Below are 23685 nucleotides of genomic sequence, written 5' to 3' on the forward strand. Positions count from 1 at the left end.
CGCATACAGTTTCTGAAGTAATCGTCGTGGACTGAATGTATTCTATATAAGGTGTCGGATTCATCCTCCAACCCCAGCTGTCTTCTTTCTCCATACTTATAGAATCGCGTAAGATCACACAGCCTGTCTACCCCATTATAGCCACCACACGATATGTGCAACATGGGAAGCGAAGAATGATAGTCAACACAGAGCTGCGAAGTAACTGTCTCGCGGGACCGAGGTTCACGCCGGACACATTATGAGTGAATTGGATGACTCATTTTTTCTTCCTTTCTCTTTTTATGTCATTCTGTTTGTAACCCGAGACATTCACCTTCGAGACCCCTCCACAGCCTCTCAAAAAGACCTAATTATTTCCAGCAATCCGAACACTAAGACCAAACCAGCAATCCGGTCCATTACCCGTACCTTTTCCCCTACACCAATCCACCTTCGAGTACCTCCAAACCAGTGTAACACCCCCATGATCCAAGCACCGTATCACACTCCCATATTCCAAATATCTTGTATAAACAGAACCCCGGAATGTCACATCAAACACGGCGAAGGCCTTCAAGAACTTGACTCCAGGTCTCCGATGGGAACACCGAGACTCCGGACGAGGACAGTGTCGACTCATGCTGTCTTGTTTGTTTGCCTGTGTGACTTGGATGGTAGGTATGGATTTTTTGGTCTTGGGGTGGGTGGGTATACAAAGGTAACTTTTTGTACCTCATTTGTCTCATGGGTGTGAGTGTTGTCTGTGCGGGATCAATTTATTGGGCTGGTTACACGGCTGCGGGAGGTTATTGGGTTTCTTATTCTCTTTCTTTTGCTGATTTCGGGGTGTTGGCGTGGATATAGTGGTGGGATTTATATACATGTATCCATCGGATAGAGACATAGATATACATATATATATACATATATATATACATATATACATACAACTTCATGTCAAGGAATGAAAAAGAAAAAAAAAGCAAACCTCAATCCCCCCACATACATATGCACTACATCCCATCAAACAGCCCCGTTTGACACTACCCCCTCTGACCCCAAACGTCGTAGACGAGGCCAAGTACGCCCTGTTTGATGTCATTTGCGTTTCACCCCAGACAGACAAGGATCTTCCACCACCAGGGGTAATTCAATCACTACCCTACCCTAACCCAACCTAGCCTCTGCTGATCCGGTCAGTATACTCCATGTGAACCTCGCTCGAGGTCGAGGCTTGTACATACTTGTTCGAGCTCGGTTACTGCTTGTACTATCCTATACTAGAACGATTTCATTCGGCTTTATACTAGACTGGGCCAGACTAGACTTGACTAGACTGATATATACATGACACAACCTGAGGTTACTGATGTGTGTAGTTAACCACTCCAGTTCCCCCCATGCATGTCATATCAGGCCATGAGATGTACTTACTTACTGTCCACTATCTTCTATAACAGCGAGTTGCACTCGTTTCGTGCATGGTAGGTTATGTATGTACAGAATCACCGGGTACGTACATGCGTAATCTAAGTAGTCTAGCCTGCCTGGCAGGGGTATATACTGTACGTTCAATTCAATTCAATACCATCCATCATTCTCAAATTCCCTATACAAGTTCCCAAATATACAACAACAGTCCCCAGAACAAGTACAACAAGAAGAACAAATATCCACACTTGAAATAACTTACGCAAATCCCTACATCGAGTCCACCCAACAGGCCATCCATACTAATCCACCCAAACCCACCCGAACACCCCTGTCCCAACACCCGATCCGTCCCGACGACCCTGAAGTACTAAGTCAGTGTGGGTAATTGTAACAGGATGCAAACCAGACACACATACATATACAAATACAAATTACACTCATCATACCACATCCATACGATACCATATGCATGCTATGTAGACAGTCAGGTCGAGGGTAGGGGTTGTTGTGCGACGCAGACTAGGATCTCGACATGGCTGATTTTTCTTTTTTTTTTTGCTTTTTTGGGGTAAAGGAAAGGCACCTACCTCAGCTAGTGTATGTATGTAGGCAGGTACTAAGGTAGGGTCGCAGACTAGGGTGGAAATGTATGGGATGCATGGGAGGGTATGTACGGAGGGTACATACGTATACGTACTTTGTGCTCTTCCGAGGGTTTAAGAAGGGCGTGGGGTCTGGGATTTGAAAAAGGGAGGGAGTGGTTTGTGTGAATGTTGGTTCTATCTTTGTCTTGTCTTTTGTTTTTGGCTTCGTTGGTTTTTGGGTTGTGATTTTGATCAATTGATTTGTTTAACTGAGTTGAGTTATTGGGTTTTGGTTACAACTGTGGATTGGGGTTTGGGTTTTATTTGATTTGGGCTTGGGATAAAAGTCAATGGTCCATGGCGCCTGTCGGTCCTCGTGCCTCGAAGGAGGAGTTCATGCAGGCTCTGGTCTTGGATTCTCAGGATCCCCAGCATGAGCAGATTTACAGGGCTATGAGAGTATGTATTCGTCTATTTGTCTTGTTTGGTGATGTTTGTGTTTATATCTACATCTACATCTATCGAATGCGGTATTGTACAATGGTCCATTGACAGGAACAGGATGAAGCCATCGTCGTCTATAATCGCCTCAACGAAGATACCTCGCATCTCCTCGACAGCGTAGCGAATGACCCGTCGACCCGGCCGCCCTTCTTCTGGCATCATATCCGTCCCGAGCGCCAACGGTGGGGGATCATTGAGATCGCGCAGAATGCTGGGCCCTTGACCCGTCCTTTCTTCGCTCGCGGCGCCACGGCCGGTGAGTACGGTCCGAATTGGGTGTCTGGGTGGTTGCTGTATAGTGTGTTTCGGTCGAGGGATGTTCGGAACAATCGCAATCGGCGAAAGGGGGACGATCATGGTATGTGAGATTAGTGTCTGAATATTGTGCTGGGGTATGCTAACGGTTGGCAGGTCAAGGCTCGAAGACGAAGAAACAGGAAGAAGATGCGCCGCCGAAGAAATACTATGATCCGGTGCGAAATGGGTAGACAAGGAGTACGGAGGATATGACCGTCCTGGTGTGCACGTAACACAATCCTTAATCATCGTCTTCGCTTTCTTTCGTTCGATTCGATCCGTTCTTTTGCGTTCGCTCCTTTCTCAAAGCTTCCGTCACGCGTTCATCTCGCTCGTCTTTCTTTTCATCCCACACAACGTCGTACTCTGCTGCAATAGTTTTGATTTCCTTTCGCAATAAATTCCCTTCATCGATCAGTGACTCCCACTCATGGAGGTCTACGCCCTTCCTTTCATACAGCTTCTTCTGTCGCGCGTTAATCGTAAAGTCAAGCGCTGACTTATAGGATATTTCGCGGTTATGGTAGAGGAACCATAAGTAGCCCCCCATAAGAGTTGATAAACTGGCCAGATACGTGACCGGTTCCATGGTATCCCAGCCCAGATCCGTCTCGAATGTAAGTTTGTATACGAGGTACCACCACATGGCCAGAATACCGAACCCTCCCACGGCCACGCGCTGCGCTCCTCGATGTGCCAAGGCATCGCACTCGTGCTTGATTTCCGCGATGCTCTGAATCCTGCCGGAGATCCTCCGCAGCCGCATTCTTAGGAAGTGTGTTCGCTCATCGAACGAAGGGACAGTCACATGGATCTGGCGCAGACCCGCCGGACCCCCCTCGATACTGACGATGAACTCCCGAGCCCGGGAGGCATCGCGGACAAAGTCGCCGACCTCGGTGGACTGGGACCAGCGGACGAAGCGTTCCTCCCTGTTGCTCTTGCCGGGTTCACCACGTCGAAGATAGCTGTATGTGTCATCCTCCTCGTCCGGCCGACGTCTTCGTTGCCTAGCTTCATGTCCTGCCCCAATTTCCCCCAATCGGTGTACTTCAGTATCGGTCGTCTCATACATCGATTTCTTAGGCTTGACAGGGTTGTCGTCCATCTGGAGTGCAATAAAAGAGACAGCAGGAGGTCTTGGCTTCGCACCATCGATCGAAATCGGGGGGATCTCATCCTGAATGAGACGTTCGAGGTAGGATAATGGCTGCTGGGGATGTATCAGGATAGCTATTGGCTCAATGTCTTCAACAGTTAACTTTCCCGTTCCCTCAGCCCTAAAAGAACAACATACCATCATGTTTACTATTATGACTAGCGGTAGGTAGCGGAATCAGAACCTTGAAGAGTCTCGACGGCGTTGTCAACAATTTCCCTGCAACCCAGACTAATCAGTGCCCTGAAATGAATATAGAGGAAGCGCATTCACCCTTCGACATTGCATTCGCAAGCTTCGACTGCGAGTCCTGCTCCCCATCTCCGCTCTCAGTACTCCGTTGCCGGTCCTTCTCTCTAATCTCAATCCTCTCCAGCTCGTCCCTCGTCTCCTGTTTGTCCTCCTGGATGGCATCAAAATGCGCGAATCGCCGCACCTGCATAGATACAGGGAGCCCACACATCAAAGCGCCCTGGCCCTGTCTCCCAGCCAAAACACCACCAGCAACGCGCGACTGACCCGCCACCGGCGAATTGGCATACAACCTCGTCCCTGGCACGCCAATGGGCCGTCTGGCCATCGTGCCAAAGGCCGACACCCGACGCACAGCCGCCCTCATATTCAACAGACGGCCGTGTTCTCAAGAACCTAAAAATCAAGACCCAAAAAGACCATGCAGATACAAATAACTTTATAAACAATAACAATCAGTGTAAAGTAGTATAGTATAAGTAAAGTATCTAACCCGGACCCAAAAAGCAATGTCAATGATAAGAGAAAAAGGCCCCCAGAACCAGGGATTGTTTATATCATCACATAGCACCGCCTCCTTCATGTGTCCCCACAATGTCCCATTAATTTAAAAGCTCCATGCCATCATGGCATCATAGGTGACCCTGTTTGGGTTTCGCTCTTCTTTTCGAGAACGGGACTGTATACGTCATGGTGAGTCAGCAGATTAAGCATCACAGGGGGGGGAGGCGCTTGACCGTTTTGGGGCTAGTGGGATCTATGCCCAGGTAGCTTGGATTTCTACTCCGCTCTTTTTGGACGCAATGCGATGTATGCATTTCAGGGATATTGGCGTGGTCGGTACTGTGTAGGCATGGTGACGATGGTGGGTTTGGTTTGCCTTGCTTGGGGTTTGGTGAGGCCACGTTTGTTGGGAGGGGGTTTATGTATGTGTGTCTGGGGTTGCGGTGAGGGGGGACTTGTTTTCTGCATGGGTGAGATGTGGGCATCTAGGGGGATTCAACTGGATAGTAACTGTTCTTAGAGAAATTGTTTGGGGGGGCTTTTTACTATTGTTAGTGGTTGTAGTGAGGATTCTAATGGTTGTTGGTTTTCATAATCGGTTCTATAGTTGGATGTGCGATTCTTTTGGATGGCTATAAGGTCCTATACTGCTGGGATAAGCTAGTATATCCAAGCATATGTCTATGCTATAAGATGAGGAAATGTTTGATGTTGAGTCAAGTTCGGATTCTTGGTCTCTCTTGGTGGGTGAGGTAGAGCTGTCATGAATGTTTTTAGACATTAGGAGAGTATTCAATATTCTTACATCATACCTACTATGATCAATGGGAGTGAGTGAACAGGATGTCTATCTTTTATTCTTGTTAGTCGCAAGTGTTAAACCTGGTCTAGAAAGAGACATCGTTTAAAGAACAACCAAGGCAAATCAACGAATACGCAGTAGGACAATAGACCTCTGCTTCTGCATTACTGATTTTGCGTGCTGTAGAGCATGGTTTCAAGCGGACAATGATGTAGGTTATTGAGAGAAAGGAGAGTAAATCTTGGAGCCTAGATTCCAGTCCCTGTCGTACAGACACTGTGGTTGTTGTACCTGAAACTGGGTGCACAAGTAGTACACATATGGGAAAGGAGATGGATGACTGGGTTCATTCTCATATAGAACTAACTGGTGAAAAGGACTATTCCATCACTTGCACAAGTCAAAGAACGCTGGACAGATCAATGCAGTAATGCACATTCAATCTTATCTCCATACTCAGGAATTGTGTAAGCCTGGTAGCGCACACTAGGGTATATCTGTCGATGGGCTGATTTTTCGACTAAGGTCACACACGCTTCAATTGAGAACAAGCACTTCGATCTATCTGGATATTCAAGTCATGTCATAAATCATAAAGTCGTTAAGAGTCCTCCACGTAATTTCTTTTGGCTTTGTACGCCGAGTTCCGCTTGACCACAACATTGTGAAAACAGCACGGGCGACTACATTCCACGGCTGCTAAATGCGAGGGCCCGCGATGGCACGGCGGGTCTGTCCTGACCGAATCGTCCTCCCTCATAGCTTTCGGGACTGCTCCCTCCGCTCCTGCTTCCTCCACTGGTCGAGGTATCGGTATCGTCATAGCGGGCCTTCCGTCCAGTGCCTATCGCCACAGGCATTCCCTGGACAACCCCTCCGTGGTCATGTCCAGCTGGATACATACCATCGTTGACGGAGAAATTCCGACAGATGAGGTACGCTCGCATTGCAGCATTCTCTCGGGCCAGGGTTTCGTTTTGGCAAACAGTGTCCGTCTGGTATTCCCGATTATTGACGCGAACAATGCAGGTATACCCGGTAGGGCCTTCATACACCTCAAACTGGGGCTCCGGCCAGCGGCGGCGTCGGCAAAGACCTGTACACATGGTTATTGAACTTCGAACTTGAGTTTCAGTCAGGACTGCGACATTCGGAAGCCACCATGCAATTTGCCGAGGTGTTAACAAATCACGTAGTGTGCAACCAAGTAAATCTCTGATCGATGCATGGGATAGTCATTGCCCCCCGAGGATTTCTCAAGGGGACGAAAAAAAAAAAAGAAAAGAAAAAGAAAGATTTAGGGGGAAAGGTTCATAAACCGCGATTGCCGCGATCAAACCAATTCGGGTAAGAGATGTCTGAGATCGATGGCGTAGAGTTGGGCACATTGCAACAGAGAGGCTACATACTCGCAAGGTATAGAATATAGTACATCGTGAAGACAGGCGGGCGTCCAATAGAACGTATGGTACAGAGACGTATCGAATCAGTATTTGCTGCCCTGGATCTGTTGACACTGCACAAGATCCTGGCAACCACACCCAAAGTATGGAAACAAGCCTATGCAAACGGCGCTTGTTGATGCCCAATGGCCACGTTCCTCATATGACACTTCAAGGGATTTGCTGTTTCGGAATAGCCAAGATCTTGTCACGAAAAGCGGATCAGTGGAGAGGCTTAGTATAGATTTGATCAATCTAGACAAGGGCACGACAAAATGCAAACAAATAGAACTAACGTATGATGGAAGATAGCAACATTCCACGCAATGGTAGAAAGCAAGAAGGGAAAAAGAAAGAAGGGAAAGAAAGGCAGGCAAATATTATCATTCTAGCCAGGTATAATCAGTTCAAATAAACAGGCGGGGCCCATAAAGCAGTAGTCCATAACTTAGGGTTAACAGAGAGGCAAAATAAAAAAAAGGGTCTAAGAAAGGAATAGAAAAGAAAATAATAATAATAATAATAATAATAAGTTAAAAAAAATAAAAAAAATAAAAAAGGCCAACGGGCTTCTAACCGGGTCAATTGAGGCATTCTCCACCAGATTGGAGTTCTGGCGCAGGTAACAGGTGAATTCCATGAGCCATTGCGGATCTAAATTGTCCTAGCTTTGTTCATTTCGAGTCGTTTCTTTCTGGAGATCGAATACTGGAAAAGCGTGGATTGGAACGTTGATGTGCTGGCATGGCTTTCGGCCAGTGATCCAGTACTAGAAGACCCAAGACAACTTTGCTCCATATGCCACGGTGTAATTCGCCGCCGATCCAGGCGGCTAAGATTGACATGTTGCTCAGGATAAGAAATTCCGGTCAAATCGTCATTTCGGTCTACCATTCTTCCTGCAGAACGAGTGCCGGAGCTCTGGGCAAGGGTGATAACCAGTAAATCTTTTAGTTCTTTTTTCTCATTTCTTGTTGTGTCCCTCCTTCCCTCCTTCTCTTTACTAGTTCGGTTGAGAATTTCTAGAACCCCGCATGAAAGACGAAATCTAGAAATGATTCCCGTCGTTCCAGAATCAGCAAGCATGAGATATAATCATATATTAATTGGAAAAGAGGCGGCGTTGTGGAAGGCCACTAATGCATACAATGATGAATCCCAACAAGAGAGGGGTTCATGTCGCGCAGATGAATCCTGGTTGTAATCTTAAAAAAAATATATATATATATAATCAGTGATTATGGAAGATTATAATAATTAAATGAATGTCGACTCCATAGCCCGTGGGAGAGAGTGAGAAAATAAAAAATAAAAAAGAGTGCCACTTTAGTCAAGAATATTATTAGCCACGATGGACCCGGCCACAACTTTTTGCTCAGCCCAATGCTGAGGGACGATCACGATCATCATCGACTCGGTAAGTGATCCGAAAACGTCTCCTATGTGAATTGACCGCCTCCTCGGAAATATTCGACGTCTATCCTGTGATCCTTCAGGAGGGTCTTTGCAACGGAAAGGATGAAGATAGATCGATTATTTTCATCAAGAGCGAGCGGCGGTTCCCACAAATTGACGGGCATCGTCATAAAATCCCCGGTTTGGATGATGATCAGCCGTGTGGGAAAACGAAATTGGTTCTGGATTTGCGCCGGTGGATCTCTGGTCATATCCATTGGACGAGCCATTCCGTGGTTGGCAGACAGGCATCGGACGCAATGATGAGTTGGCAGTTTGGTCGTTTGGCGCGGCGGGGAATCCATGTCACTTTACACGAGACGAGGAGAGAAGTATAACCACCATCCTGCAGAGTAGTAGTAGTAGTAGTAAGTAAGTAAGTAATAAATGATCCTTCAATTGAGGACCCGCACAATTCAATTGCCATTTGCACCACTGTTGATCCCTATCCCTACCCTCGACTGACAGACTCTAGTCTGTGCAGTGCATTGTGTGAGTCTGCCTTCTTTTTCTCCTCGCAGAAAGTAACGGGGGTAGAACAAAGTTTGGAATTTAACCTTCACTCTTTCTCTTTTGTATTGGCAGGTGGGGTGTTTTCCCCCCCCCTAAAAGTAACGTTAAGGTGGAATACAAGACATAGTGGGATTTTGGAGATCAATGTCACCAGGGTTGACTGCACCAGCCTGTGAGAAGAGGGGAATACCAAACAAAAGAAAAAAGATAGTTAAAGGGAATTTCTTTACAACAAATGCTTCCGGACCATCGAGTCCGCCACCTGAATGATCACGATAGTTAACTAGTTACAGGGCAACCGCTGACTCAGTCATACACGGGGAATTCTAATTCTGCAGGAAATCATCATTCCACTTCATGCAGTGTCCAACTGCCGGTACCACCAACATCCCGTGATTTCCTTCCTACTTCCTGGTACTTATAGATTTCATCCCTTACGTCTTGTTCGTTTACAAACATAGCTCATCAACCCTCGAGGTTACTGGATGACGCGTTCTCCGGTGAGCGTTGACATGGAATTGTGAGCAATTATAGTCCTGCATTTTACTGTACAATAATAGCAATCTGCCTTATAGATCATTTCTCATCTTTGGTGAACACCATGCTCGTTGTTTTGTCCACTTCTCGTTTGCCTAGAATCAACTAGACCTCAAGCGGTACATTTTCATACCATGTACGCATATTCTCGGCAGCCTGATGGGGAATGACATAGAGAGGGTGGAGCGCTGTGAGCCGATCCTTCTCATCGAATACGCTCAAATCTGATCCGTCATTGTTCGAGCTGGTGGCAGGAAGGAATTTCCAGGAAAATGCCGAGGAGAAGTCCTCCTTGGAGCTTGCGCTAGCATCGGTATGGTAGTGGTGATATTGGGCCGTGCTCAACCCAGTGAGAGTATAGCATGTGTGGTACGAATCTGGATGTCTACGTTTGACAGTTAGCTCCATAAATTGCGCTGCAACAGAGATCTATATGGGATGACCATACTTCCCGGGCTTGTCACGAAGCCCTCCGTGCTTTCCCTGGCAGCAAGCAAGGATGTATCTTGTCAGGCCTTCGCGGCTATAGAGGTTGCCCGTTGAGGCCTGCTTAGGAGCTGTAGCTGGTTGGGTGCCGTTAATTGCGGATTGAATCAATGGCCAACAACCCCCGACCCAAAAGCTGTAACATCCATCCACCAACTTGTTGGTCCGTCCAGCAAACCCTCCTTCAGGAGCGTACTGTCGAGCGGAAAGCCATGATAGGAGCATTGGAACATCCACGCATCTAGCATTCTCAGCAAAAAGTGGGGGAATAGCAAGCTTATGCAGCTCCTTACCTGGAAATGGTCGCTTCGGGCTTGCCTAGAATGCATAAGCACGCCAAAGCGCAAAAAGCGTAGGCGCCATGCGCCTCCGACCCGGGATTACCGGAGATGCCACCTTCGAAAGTCTGGCCTATGGCCTATGAGCACTCCCGTCCATTGGGCCAAACTTAGATACCACGTACATCTTGATAGATAATCTGACAGGCCACTGGTGAACGTTTCGAACCCTTGCTTCCGAGCTTCGGCATCAGGTGGCAAGGTAAGTGGCAGGCCAAGGAGCGATAAAAGCACCATCGCGCAATAAGCGCCTCTGATATGACGCCCAGTCAGATAGAGTAGTAGAATGATAGATAGGAGTGCCCATTACCTCACATCTTCTTCCCCACCCTCGGATACTCTAAAGCCACCGTCGGGCTGCTTCAGCCTTCCGAGCCATCTCCACCTAGTCCCGGGTTAACGGTGCACAGATCTTCGGAGGTGGCAGATATACAACTCACATTGCCTCGCGATCGATCAATTGGAAAGCCTCTTCGCCACCAATCATGGCGAGCGATAGAACGGCAGCATAGGTGGGTGCGCAGTGGGACAGTTGGCCATGTCCTCCTCCAAACCCACCAGTGGCATTCTGCATAGGTCTAAACGACGTAATTACCCTGGAACGGAATGAATTTAGACATTGAGTTACCAAAAACAGCAATCGACCAACATAAACAGAGTACACTCCCTAACAATCCTACAAGAGTGTAGATCAAGGTAGCCAGGCGCTTGCTTACCGTTCACGGAACTGACTGATGTCTTCACCTAGTAGAGTTAAGCCAGCTAGAGCCCAGTAAACCATCCAGGGACGACTGGCATCAAGGGCCACAAAACTCCCCGGATAGTCCTCTAGAGAGTCATACAGGTAGGCAATATGATCATCACGGTTAAGTGCCGGTACCCCAAACTGATTGAACGGTCCCTGTTGACTGCTATGGATACCTTTCAGGAATGGTAAGCATTTGTTTACTGTTTCTTCTTGAAGCTTTGTTGTCTCGGTGTTGAGAGCGTCTTGGATGCTCGGCAGCTCCTTGAACAGTGCTGGGACCGCAGGATGTACTTGAGTTTCACTCATTCTGCGCTGCTGCTTAGGCAGTGTATGATCCTGTGAAAGAGTTGTCGATGACGGACAGCTTTCTGCCGGTTGGTTGGGCCTGATGCTTGACTTTCCCGCCGATATTTGACTGGTCGAAGCGAAACGAACTTTTCGACGCTGCTTTCCTGTCGCTGAAGTGACAGGCATGAAATCTTCCGAGGAAGCTTAGATCCGTATATAATCTTGCGAACAAAGGAAGCTAAGGTCGATAACAATCGTAATCACATAAGCGATCTCACTGCTATTGTCCTGTTATTGGCAATGGAGAAAGCGCATTCATTGTTCTTTTTTCCCACTGGGCGGTGGGTCACCCCTCACTATGGTAGACACCTTTTGCCCTCTGTGCAAGTTTACTATTATACTCTTCATTCACCACCCTCATCTCCTTTGTAGAAAAATCAAATGATAGAACGCTGCTAAACTGGCCATTACATAGTTCTAGCTATTGTGGTAAGTACGATTTTTAGGGAGTAGCATCAGGAATGCCAAACCCAAACCGAAGATCCATATTTTTCAGGCCCGGCTGTACTCCGTACTGTACTTACCGTCATAACTCTCCACGTTCTGTCAAAGAGCCTGTGGTCCCGTGATGAGCATTCCTTTTTCCTAAGGCTCCCACCAAAATCAAACCCGGAATAGATCGGCCGGTGGGCACTGGGTGAAGGATTCAACCCAATAACATCTCATAACCTAGCCCGATGATACCGAATCCGGTATTCGCGCTACGAAAAGCCCTTGTTGAACTAAAAGAGGTAGTCCAATTCTTAATCCTAACTAGTTGTTGATCAACTCACTTGGGTGTCGGATGAGGGGCTTTCGGCTAAGAAGTCCTACCACCTCTTCCAAGACACTGTTATAGCGCACAACATACGAAGGGAATGGAAGACCATCTGATATCACGAGGGAGACGTTGCCTTGACTGATCGATGGGAACCTTCGATCTCGACAGCTAATAACCGTGGGCGAACATGGTCTGCATACACAGTATATCTCATCAGGATTCAAGGTTAGTCAAGGGGCGGCACTACCGAATACTACCTATTCCTGGTACGAAGTACTCCGTAGACCAGAATGATTCGCGCACACAGACCACCACGTACGGCTACGTGCCCACCAAGTATGGCGCTGATCAATCAGCATCAGACACAGCCACTCAAAGCGCCAATCTCGTCAACAGAGATATCCGCCATCTGGAACTGGAGTTGCCATTTATGGAGCTACGCGTTGGATGTGTTATTGCATGCGGCGGATGGCGTGGCAAGCTGCGAGTCAGAACCCAAGCGAGCCGAGACGATTTTTTAGTCGTAGGCAAATGAAGTTAGTTGATGGGCTTCCTGGATGTGGAGCCCACGGGCCTCTGAAAGCTGAATTTCAGATGCAAAACGGTTTTCCTTTTACGCCCTAGCCTGCCTTGCAAGAACCCTGGACAAAAGAGCTAAGAGCAACTTTGTCTACTTCTGTCTCTTTTTTGGGTCTGGTGGGCGATGTGGCCACGATTGACTTTGTCATCGCTTCCAGCTTCAGGGATTTGCTCGAGCGCCGATTTTGATCTATCATCTTCGTCTTCAAACCCCATCAGCATTGTTGGCACTCATGCTTTCATGGATCGGCCCTCGGATTGTCTACCGCTTGAGGGTCGAGAACAAACATAAACTCAAATATCGGAGGTGAAACAGCTCCTCGTAGCATCCAGAGGAGATATAGGCAGCTGTTCCAAGAGCGTAAGAGGTGAACTTTCTCCATGATGGGACTTATTGAGGAAGAGAAAGAAATCAAGACAAACAATCAAGAAGAGCAAAAAAATCAACCGAAGACAACCAGTCAGCAGGCAGCTTATCATTATCAGCATCAATTATCTCATCTTCATCGCGGAAGTGCCAAGTGAAGAGCTAGTCCAAAATGATTTTCTTTCCCGCGCCTAGAACAGCCCTGTATGGTAAACCAGGTAATACTGGGTTGGAGCTACTGCGGCGTCAGCCGCCCTGTTGTCAACATGTGTGCGTCAGTGATTGAACGTTGACGGAGATGAGGCTATAATTGGCAGCCAATATTGACTGATTCGCCCGAGCAAAGGCTGCAATGTCTGGACACGCATCCATACAGAGAGCAACATTCTGCTACCAGGTAACCCATCTTAGGTAGGTACTAGAGAGCAGGAGGTCTTCAATTACCATACCGTGCGTACGGGTATGGTCAGCGGGGTCTTTCCGAGCCCCAACACTATTGCCACGGCCAACTGAATCGGAGCCCCCAACTACCAATGGGCGGGGAGAATCCTTCGAAATTGAACGATCTTGATGGTTTCCACTGATCTTCTTTCCCGAATGTGCACCCATGCGTCTTTCACGGAGGAAACCGTGGCTGTACCGTGGTACTCGGGTAAACGGGACCAGCCTCTCTTGATTTCCTATCACGCTTTGTTGTCAGCACGAGAAGTGTTAACAAGGGGTCAGACAAAAACGAATGCAATGGTGAATGACAGACATCTGTACCAATGTCAATGGCTGCTCACTAAGACATATGATGAATGAGTGCATGCTACTGCTGCATTGGAGGTATGTACTCCCTGATGGACATACTTTTGAAACGTAATATACCTGCTTACTCCGTACAGTAAAGAATAAACCTCCGTTGGGAAGCGCCGCGCTAAGCACGGTAGGGAAATCGGATGCATGTGTGTCTTCCACTAGTGTATCCATAACCCTAACCATTGGAGATCCGAAAGAGGAAAGTGAATAAGTATCATGAGACTCGTCAATCGAGGAATGTGTCGAAGGTTCCAGGTGGTGTATTTACTCAGCCATACCATTACTGTACAGAGTAGTGGGGATATACTCTAGTACTGAAGTCTTGACTAGTTTGATGCAGATATTACCCTAGAAGGATGTTGACTACTCGTGAAAGTTATGGTTAAATGGGTCGAGTACTGTTTGTTGCCACTCTGACGGGGTCGGTACCAGACGAAACAGAAAACAGAAATGTGTACGGCGTACAGTACCTCTAAGAAGAGAGTGAGAGAAGTGACAAGAGAGAAAGCGGAGAAAGGAACAGAAGAAAAATTACGAGCGGCGTGGCATTTAATCATGGTCACGGTAGCATGATTTCCGTTTCTTCCCCCCCCCAGACAAGCCAGTGGGAAGGCATGACGGGACGGCGGATGACCCAACCTCCCCACTCCGATAGCGATAACTCCATCCCAGGATCCCCTAGCGTATCTCCGGCCGACGCAACTCCCGCCTCACCGCTGCTTTGCTCCCCACCGCTTCATGCCCGCCATGGCCTCATCCTATCATCCTCTTCTCTTCTTTTCTTTCGTACCCCCGGATTCTGGGCTTTCTGCTCACCCGAAGCCCTTTGTCCTCAGGCTTCGCTGCTGCCGATTTCACTTCCAATCCTACCTCTTATTTGTTTTTTGTACCACCCGTCTGTCGTTTATTTTATTTTATTTTTTTGATGAATTTTTCCCTTTCCTATTTCTTGTTTCCCCTCTCCCTTGGTACATAGGCACTTGACACACAATGTCAAATGTCGATATTTCCAGCGACGGCTTTATCGGCCTCGATTATGACTCGAGAAACTACCTCCAGCCTCAGTCATGGCCCGTGGCGGTGGACCACCAGGCTTCCCACCGAGCAGAAGGAGCGCGAGACATTTCTCCCTTGCAAACCAGCGGTCACGCATTTGAACAGTCGGTAGCTCAGGATCCCAATCTGATGGTCGACTGGCAATTTCAGCACATGCAACCCCACCTTCAGTACTCTCATGAAGAAGCCTCCGCTCCTCAGTTCACGACCGCAAGCTATGGGATGCCCCTCCAGTCGTCTCCCATTGATTTAATCTCTGCTACACCCCAAGGACAATTGAGCGGAAGCCTCTTAGACGGCCCATATCTGCCTCTATCCGCACCGGTTGACATGGTTCCTTTTCCTTATCACGATCTGCAATCTGACTTGATGGCCTTTCCGTCCGATGGCCTGGCGCATGCCCTACCCGAGATTCCCTCGTACGCCGCGCCGCAGAACGTAATAGACAGCAGCTCGCCCGCGGACACGTACTTGGAGGTCCGTTCGTTGACCAGTTCGAGCAGCGACAACGGCTGGAGCACTATTGAGCGCCGCTCGCATGAGTACTTTCCCGACCAAGGCTTCTTCATCAATCCCACGCAGACATTGCATGACAGGAGTCTCTCAGAGTCATCTTATTCAACGTCGTATGGCAGCTTTGTAGAGATTTCGAATCCAGTCAACTCGCCCAGCTCGGACACCAACTTTGATGCCGCCTTTAATAACACAATGGCCCGACGTGTGTCATTCGACCATACCTCGCATGGCTCGCAGTCACCGACTGCGGTCAGTCCTGTGGCCATCGTGCGACCTATTCCAGTCCCCATGAAGAAGCCCTCATCGCCTACACGGTCCACCGGGTCACAAGCCTCGTCTACCTCTCCCCCTACAAGGAAGCCATCCCGCAAGAGCCCTATTGCTGCCAAGACTGCCGAAACAAAGGTTCGGAAGCAATCGCAAAATGGGAAGCCGGAAACCGAGAAGCGTGTTGGAAAGCGGAAGGGCCCGCTCAAGCCAGACCAGCGGAAACAGGCCAGCGAGATCCGCAAGTTGAGAGCGTGTCTCCGTTGCAAGTTCTTGAAGAAAACTGTAAGTAGTTCGCCCAATTACTGATGAGGCGAGCCCTGAGACAGTTGACTGACCGGGAAAACAGTGCGACAAAGGCGAACCCTGTGCTGGCTGTCAGCCATCGCACGCTCGGTTATGGCAGGTGCCATGTACCCGCATAGACATTAAGGAAATTGGCTATTTCATGAAGGACTGGAAGGCTGACTACGAGCGTCATATCTCTCTTGGGTTCTCGGTAGGCAATATCAAAGGATTCTCAGAGCATGAGAGGACTCTCTTCATCACCCATGGCTATGGTCAAATCCTTCCCATCAATGCTCGCGAGGTTTATGTGCACAACGAGCAGTGCTTTAGTGTCGACTGGGTAGAGACGTACAACCGAGGACCCACGAAATACGAGGTGGAAACCGCTAAGCTTTCTGCTGGGATGGAAGGGATTTCACACGCTATGTTATCCGATTATCTCGATCGCCATATCGATGGAAATGGCACTTTTGAGAAATTTGTCGATGATTACTTTGAAGGCACTCCATTCCTGACACAAATGCTGAAGACCGCATTCCGGTTCTATTACCGTACAAAGATGCCGGTGATCCGCAAGGCCTTGAAACTTATCATTGCCTATAACCTGACTCTCCATGTCACGTTGGTCGAGGGCCTGGGCGAGGAAGAAGGACTTCTTGGAAAGATTGAAGCAGAGACTTCAAAATTCAAGGGCAAGACATTGGCACCAGTAATGATCAACTTCCAAATCAAGTGTGCTATGGCAAACATGTGGCGTGAGTTGCAAAAGGATGTTCTGGAGGAGCTCTCTAGCCTCTATTCCAGCGTCTATAGCGGAGAGAAGCTCAAGAACTGGCCAACAATCTTCATCCTGGCATCCATCCTTTTGGCCGTGTGGGAAGAGATGCAGTTCGACTGCCATTACCGCACTCGGGTAAGTTGTCTTTCGGATACTATGAGATTTTGCAGAGATGCTGACGGTTGCCAGGATGCTGCCGCTGTCGAGAAATTCTGCAACGACATGGAGACTACCCCCGTCGGTGTTATTGTTGGCTTGTTCCAGGCGATTTCGCAGAAGCTTCCCGCATTCACCGAGTGGGAAACACAAAAGCACCACCACCTGCTGCACTCGAACCCGGATGTCTGCAGCGCAATGACTGAGGTTCGCCAACATGTCACGCAATATGGTAAGAAAGTCGAATGCCACGCAGCGTATTTGCCCTGGCTAACCTCCGTCCAGAGAGCTATCTCCGTAGCCGCTCCAGTTCCAAATTTGACCGCAACGACTTTGATTGTTTATCGAATAAATTTGTTTCAAGACTTGTTGTCCGCGCCAATTAAACGATAAGTTATGAGAATGATGGTCCATTGCGCTTGATTTTCTCACGGCTTTTCAAAGATGACGGCATCGGCGCGGTATGAAACTATGAGATATGCCGGCATTCACGATTATGACTCGCATTAAGCCATTAGCGACTACGATCGTTCTATTCATTCTTGTTTTCCCGTCTCGGTCTTCTCTACATTATTCTTTTTATTTCTTGTTTTTGCCAGTCTAGCCTAAAGCTTACGTGTTGTCTCTTGCGTGATTTCAACTTACACTCTTTTTTGCTTCTAGTGGTATACCTTTCTCGCACAGTATTATAAACAGCGATGATGAGGATCACGAATGTCATGATATTGTATGGTCACGAAATGTTTTCCAGCAGCAAACGATGAGCGCAACTGAGTTGCCGACGTATAGTGGAGGCTAGTTCCCGCTTCATGATGCTGCTTTTTTGCATTTATGTGCCTGATTAGCGTATGTCTGTGTGTGTGCGCATTGGTGCTTCTCTTGAATTATCTTGATTATTGCTTTTATTGATTCTGATCTTGTTATCTATTATGGGTATTGTATTTCAAATGTCGGAGTGTGGGAACGGTTGTGTGGCATGAAGTTTTGACTCTTACTGATTTTTCTGTTCCCTTTTTCTTTTCCCTGTTTTTAATCAAGAAAAAAAAGGGGGGGTGCTCGCACACTCCATTGCCCTTGGTTGCCTTGAAGCCAGAGCCAAGTCACAGGGTAATAAATATCATTCACATACGAACAAACTCGAACATACACATACACGCAAGTGGGACTCGTACAGAACTTACACCGTCTTAACATTTACACCCCCACCCAAGCACCCAGTAGCAATAGTGTGATCCAAGTAACACTGACACCGTACAACCATGAGTTGGCCTCTTACCAGCCAATCTATTACCCTCGAACTGGGGCAAATTCGGCTATGGCAGCATACCGCCATGTGTCCTGTACGAAGTTTCGGCTGCTTTGGGAAACTGTCCTAAATTTGGGTCTTCCTGTACTACTACTTTGAGAACGAGGCAACGAGGCTTTCCTCACCGTCAACCATAGCCACGTTTACATATGTACATACAGAGTAAGAACCGACGGTCTTTTTTACATCGTCGTTCTCGTTCAGAGTTCCTAAATTTGGACTCCCAGTTGGTCGCCCCACAGTGGGTATGGTGTATCTGACCAAGACGAGGGATCCTGTAATTTGGTATTCAGTTATCCCATTGATCTAAGAACCGCCAACAGAACGAGCAACAATTGCAATCAATGGTGAGGTGTTCGTTATTGAGGCAGGACCGCACACGCTCCACTGCCAACTCCACCCCAACAACCCGGAACGCTTGTCGGAATGACTTTCCATCTGAAGTGATTGCGTCTAATATCGCTGCCGAAGTGAACGTGGCCGACTGGATCGTGATATTCTTTAGGTTTGGTAAGCCCCTAGACATCACCCAGTCGAGAACGATGGATAGCGTCTGCAGATCCGGTCTGCCCCATTCTCTATACTCTCGAAAGCGCAGGGATCGGAGACTCGGGGGAAGATGGCAATATTGGCGGAGGTGTTTCTGGGCCTCGGGGCTCTGCTCATCATCGTCGCCTCTTAGGGCCTTCGGGTCGATGGTGAGCTGTTGGAGACTTGTGAAGTCGCGGAAGTCGAGGGCTGGGCAGTTCGTGCGCAGGTAGAAGTCTAGTTCGAGGTTGAGGAGTGAATGTGCTTGCGCCTTTAGTACGTTCACGATCGCTCCTCGGTCCATTGGAAACTGGTTCGGTATGGTCGTCCATGGGGATCCCTTCAGGGTGAAGTTCTTGAGAGCTTTGGGGAACTTGAGCATGTCGTGGAGACCGTTTATCGATACGTCACAGCAGAGCAGGATCAGGGTTTCCAAGGATGTGGGCCGAAACCCAGGTTTCTTGGTATAACTCAGCATTTCTGGGTCTAGGCCGGAGATCATGGCTGCTACTATACTCAGCTTCTGTAGCTTGGGATGAAGCAGGACAGTCTCGCGCGAGGAAAAGTACCAAGGTTCGCCTGCTGTATGCTGGAGGGGTGTGGGTGTAAGGTCGTTCATAATCAGCTCGCCTTGCAACTGTTAGTGTGTGTATGTATGTACAGAGTAGGGGGGGTTAAGTGGAGCATGGGTTGGCAGACATGTTGTTAAGGAAGGCAGAACGCCTGACATTGACTGGGTTGATTGCTGGAAGAGCCAGGACCAGATCATAGACAAAGCGTCGAGTCTTGGTCCAGGCCCGAAGTCCGGTTCATCATAAGGCCTCTGTGTGTCATATTCCAGGCCCTTGACGACAAGTCGTCTCAAGTTGACCAGGCGGCTGATTGTTGGTACCAAGCTCTCCACGAGAATTGGATAGTACTCGTCCTCATTTGGAATGTCGTCAACATAGTGATAATGGATCACAAGCTCTTGTATGTACTCTGCGCGGACCGCCTTGCGATCTATAGCATAGGCGAAGCTTTCTCCGTCATGGTTGCCCAGATAGACAGACCGGTAGAGATAAGGCTCCACCAGCGTTTGAAGACGTCGACATGTCCGTGCGAGACTTGCAAAAGAGGCTTGCGACGGGACCTCTGCCAAAATCCATACCAGGATCTCCGTGGGCAGATGAAGCAGTTGTAGGGGTGATGCCATTGAGAAATCTGCTCTTGGTGAGTGAATCATCATGATTCAGGTACGAGGAAGCACCCACGGCTGTTGTCACGACTAGTTTTTGTTTCCACCTGTATTCTGTTCCGTGAATTTCACCGAAATAGGCAGTTACCATCTAGTATCTACACAGTAGTAGTAGTAGTAGTAGTAGTAGTAGTAGTAGCATTTGTAGTGGCTTGCACAGCCGCATTGTTGTCAAGGCGAAGTGGCCAATCATGACTCGTCTAAATAGCCCACTGCACCACTTCATCTGGCCCCGGTAGCTTTGTGGGTATACAGGCGAGTTTAGTCTAGGTTGAAACCAGGTGGGATCGAGTAGAACCAGTGTACTGAGACAACTCCAGAGGTCACGAACCTCGTGCAGTGTTTCCCACCTACATAGTACAAGTAAGAGAGAAAACACATCCACCATAGCTAGGGTAAAACGAGCTATCCTGATATGTGCTATTAAAAGGGCTTCATTGGAATACTAGGTTCTGGTAAATTATTCGCAATGTATTGTTCGTTCATCAGAATGCTGCTTAATGTCCCAATTTACCTTGAGAATTAGAAGACGCTATGTCATGGGAATGGAATAATCCTTTCTATCAGACAATAAAAACAATCCCCCGTCACACAACAACCTCAAAATACCTTAAAAACTCTGGGTCCTTCCTGAGTAACTCATGCTCCTGAACCTCAACCTGCACAAGAACCTCAAAGACCCTCGTTGCTCCACTCGAAAAATTCGGCAAGATTACCGCGCACGCTCCGGGAAGGCTTAGAGGAACTCGAAACGCAACAGGTCTTAAACCACCCCCAATATCGTACTTTTCTGCATTTCCCGAGTACCATGTATTCACAAACACATCCATGTCACTGAAGTCTGCTTGAGAGCCCAGTATCTCCGCTGGAGCGAGTGACTTCATGAGAAAGGTCATGTGGCTGATTGTAGATAGGCTGGTGGAGTTTATAGATTGGCGGACTAGGGTAGCTGCAGCTGCGATACCACGGTCACCATCTGATACTAGGGCTTCGGCAGTGATAGGGCCTGCTTGGGACCCGATGACGGCGTTACCGAAGTAGCGTTCAGAAGTTTTCTTCTCTGGGTCGCGAGTGCGGACATCAATAGGGTGGACGAAACGGGATGGCGAGGAGGATTTTTCTGGGTGCAGATTGAGCCGAGCACGTGTAATTGACGTCCATGTAAGGGCAGATATGCAGTCGTATGAGGTTATATAGTCTACCTCAGTCAGATGTGGGGTGCACCGCGCTTTGAGCTGTTGGATGGATGGTTCAGAGATCCTGTATACGCTTGATCGGAAGGCAGGTGGCGACTTTAGTTTGAATTGACTTTTCTCCATAACGTAGAACATTGGGAGCTTTTCCAGATGTTCCTGTCTGGAGAATGTTGAGCTGGTCTCTGGCGCATTGTATGGAGCTCTGTTGAGATCTGGTGTGTAGGCAGGTGTCTTCAGCCCTTCCCGATGTGCCTTGCAGTTTTGACAGATAAGAGAGACGAATGTATCAATAGAAGACCAGTCTCCAGCCGCGTGATTCATCCACAATCCTAGAATCAGGCCGCCCTTCACAAGATTTATTTGAAGAGCGCAGACCTGCTTTGGGGCCGCCGGTTCCTCCGGTAAAAACTCTGTAAAGTCTATATTATCTGGAGAGAATGAGTCCTGGACTAGGGCGGAAAGTGACTTTTGTTCCTTGGACTCAAACCGGCGAATGTTGAGTTTGACCTGGCTTCCTGGTGGTATAACTATGCTGAGTTTACCATGCTCGTTGAATTCGAGGTTCCCGGCCATGAAGGGCAGTTGTCTGGTCGCGTTTTTTACGCCTTCCGCCAGGGAAGTGATCAATTCTTCTGGATCGATGGTGGGTTGGAGCTCATAGAATAATAAGACTTTCACAGTCTTCGTGATACCGATTTTGTCCATATCGGACAGCTCATATTTCGTGTCACCCATGGCTCAATACAGTCACGAAGCTCCTGATCAGGTTGAGATTAGTATAAACTAAACGTAGCAATGATTGAAAAGAAGCAGAACGTTGAGTTCTTACCAGTCTCAAGTATACTACTCGTATCTTACGCTTTGCCCTCAACACCTTGAGCTATCTCGCTACTTATTCGGCCTAATTTGCACTGTGGGAGTAATTTCCATTTGAATGAACATATACAACTACTTATATCTCAATCCATGTCCACTGCCCCCATAAATCTACTAGTCCCAAATAGGGTGCCCGACAACGATGAAGTTCAGGCAACCAGTACTAACCAGTTTCGATACTTATGACTATTTTTCCAGGCAGCAGATCTCTTGTTCCAGATGATTTAGCTGCATGGTAGCGTCTCAATCACTCGTTGAGGCTATATTCACCAGGCCATTTCAGCCTACCATCAAAATAACACAGAGTCGTAGATGCCTCCAGATACTATATATCCGTTAAAACAGAACATAGAACGGAGCTAACTATATATAGACTTAAGCAAATAGTCGAAGTATCGGTTAGCTCAGGAATGACAAGTAAATAAGACCAAGCAAGTAGTGTTGCTATCCTGCTTGTACGAGTCAGTTCACTACTAATTAATATCGGTGGTTGCAGCTTAGTTAACTAACCAGTAATTACAGTGATTAGCTAATCATTCTACCTGCCTATTCAGGAGTGGAGAAGTACCGGATGCGCAAGGTCGATCACCTGACCCTCCTGCCGTTAGCGCTGGCCGGGGCCGTCTCAGTGACCCAACTATTAGGCTACTAAGAGTGTCCACTGCCCCCTCTTTGCGCGATAAGCCCGGATTTCACACGTCATCGCTACTTGCGACGACACCGCGTAGGAGGTCGCAGGAGTTAACCATCTGTCTAGGACACCACCACGACGAAAATAGGCTAGCGGTTACCACAAACGAAATAAATCTTCGACATAGATTTGGTTCCTGTTAAAAGGTAAAATGAAGGAGAAATGCAAAGATTTCCGTTGGAAGATGCCGACTGGTGGCGTCGGTGGCGGGTACGGACGGAATCGTCCCTACTCCATCCTTAAACTGATAATGACTCTCCCCCAAGGTATGGATGACACAATTCCTTCGGTTCCGTCGTTCTCAGCCACCATGCTAGTGAAAACTCTGAGCCTAGTAGTAATCTTTGCGCCCTCGCAGTACCATAAGCGCATGTAAAGGTCAACAAGTAGGAGTCGATAGCGAGTCGACTGAGTCATCTGCCGGAACACTTCTAGCAGTTTCCCCAAATTCAACAAAGGATCGCCCTCTGACTGGCCGGAAGAGGAGAAGAATGTGCCAGGGGATGCCAGAATCTTAAGGTTCAACCGGCGCTTATCCATTTAAGAGTGAATTGACCGCCATGGTCCGTCCTTACATCACGTTATCGACCTATCATTGACCGACCCTGACTGACTAAGGCGCTTCGCCTCCGTTGCCTCTCCCCTCATCTCTCCTGACCACCTACTTAAACTGCTCTTTCTCCTTTTCGCCTTCTAACTTCTTCATCCTTCATCATCCTCTCAGTCACTGCGGCTGTTGTCCACCTACATTTCTCCCAGCGTTTCCCTAGAATACTCCTTACTGCCTTCTATACCACTGAAACACTTTCACCGTCGTCACCATGCAGATCTTCGTCAAGACTCGTGAGTATACCTGACTTCTGTCCCCAGTCTAGCGCCACTTGGCATCTTCTAACAT

At 48.0% G+C, this 23685-nt stretch overlaps 7 protein-coding genes across 7 annotated transcripts; 2 read left to right on the forward strand and 5 right to left on the reverse strand.

The window, feature by feature from the left end:
- Positions 1-2357: 2357 nt before the first annotated feature.
- ABOM_009220 (uncharacterized protein) lies at positions 2358-2992 on the forward strand (the record flags this gene model as incomplete). The annotated part of the gene is made up of 3 exons (XM_022536348.1): positions 2358-2459; positions 2556-2862; positions 2916-2992. 3 exons carry the CDS (start codon positions 2358-2360, stop codon positions 2990-2992), a joined length of 486 nt encoding a protein of 161 aa, XP_022386791.1.
- Positions 2993-3042: 50 nt separating this feature from the next.
- ABOM_009221 (uncharacterized protein) lies at positions 3043-4579 on the reverse strand (the record flags this gene model as incomplete). The annotated part of the gene is made up of 3 exons (XM_022536349.1): positions 3043-4049; positions 4099-4179; positions 4234-4579. 3 exons carry the CDS (start codon positions 4577-4579, stop codon positions 3043-3045), a joined length of 1434 nt encoding a protein of 477 aa, XP_022386792.1.
- Positions 4580-6201: 1622 nt separating this feature from the next.
- Positions 6202-6624, reverse strand: ABOM_009222 (uncharacterized protein; the record flags this gene model as incomplete). Its single annotated transcript, XM_022536350.1, has 1 exon — positions 6202-6624. One exon carries the CDS (start codon positions 6622-6624, stop codon positions 6202-6204), a length of 423 nt encoding a protein of 140 aa, XP_022386793.1.
- A 2946-nt stretch (positions 6625-9570) lies between these two features.
- On the reverse strand, positions 9571-11343 carry ABOM_009223 (CAAX farnesyltransferase subunit beta RAM1; the record flags this gene model as incomplete). Its single annotated transcript, XM_022536351.1, has 7 exons — positions 9571-9850; positions 9914-10192; positions 10245-10362; positions 10415-10542; positions 10600-10674; positions 10730-10867; positions 11006-11343. The coding sequence occupies 7 exons, from the start codon at positions 11341-11343 to the stop codon at positions 9571-9573; spliced, it is 1356 nt and encodes a 451-aa protein (XP_022386770.1).
- A 3539-nt stretch (positions 11344-14882) lies between these two features.
- Positions 14883-17339, forward strand: ABOM_009224 (Zn(II)2Cys6 transcription factor domain-containing protein; the record flags this gene model as incomplete). Its single annotated transcript, XM_022536352.1, has 4 exons — positions 14883-16016; positions 16081-16932; positions 16987-17185; positions 17239-17339. The coding sequence occupies 4 exons, from the start codon at positions 14883-14885 to the stop codon at positions 17337-17339; spliced, it is 2286 nt and encodes a 761-aa protein (XP_022386788.1).
- A 1209-nt stretch (positions 17340-18548) lies between these two features.
- ABOM_009225 (F-box protein) lies at positions 18549-19982 on the reverse strand (the record flags this gene model as incomplete). The annotated part of the gene is made up of 2 exons (XM_022536353.1): positions 18549-19417; positions 19487-19982. 2 exons carry the CDS (start codon positions 19980-19982, stop codon positions 18549-18551), a joined length of 1365 nt encoding a protein of 454 aa, XP_022386769.1.
- A 629-nt stretch (positions 19983-20611) lies between these two features.
- ABOM_009226 (transferase family protein) lies at positions 20612-21955 on the reverse strand (the record flags this gene model as incomplete). Its single annotated transcript, XM_022536354.1, has 1 exon — positions 20612-21955. The coding sequence occupies one exon, from the start codon at positions 21953-21955 to the stop codon at positions 20612-20614; it is 1344 nt and encodes a 447-aa protein (XP_022386789.1).
- Positions 21956-23685: the final 1730 nt, after the last annotated feature.

This window comes from Aspergillus bombycis (genome assembly GCF_001792695.1).
Source record: "Aspergillus bombycis strain NRRL26010 chromosome Unknown contig00077, whole genome shotgun sequence".
NCBI classification, from domain to species: domain Eukaryota; kingdom Fungi; phylum Ascomycota; class Eurotiomycetes; order Eurotiales; family Aspergillaceae; genus Aspergillus; species Aspergillus bombycis.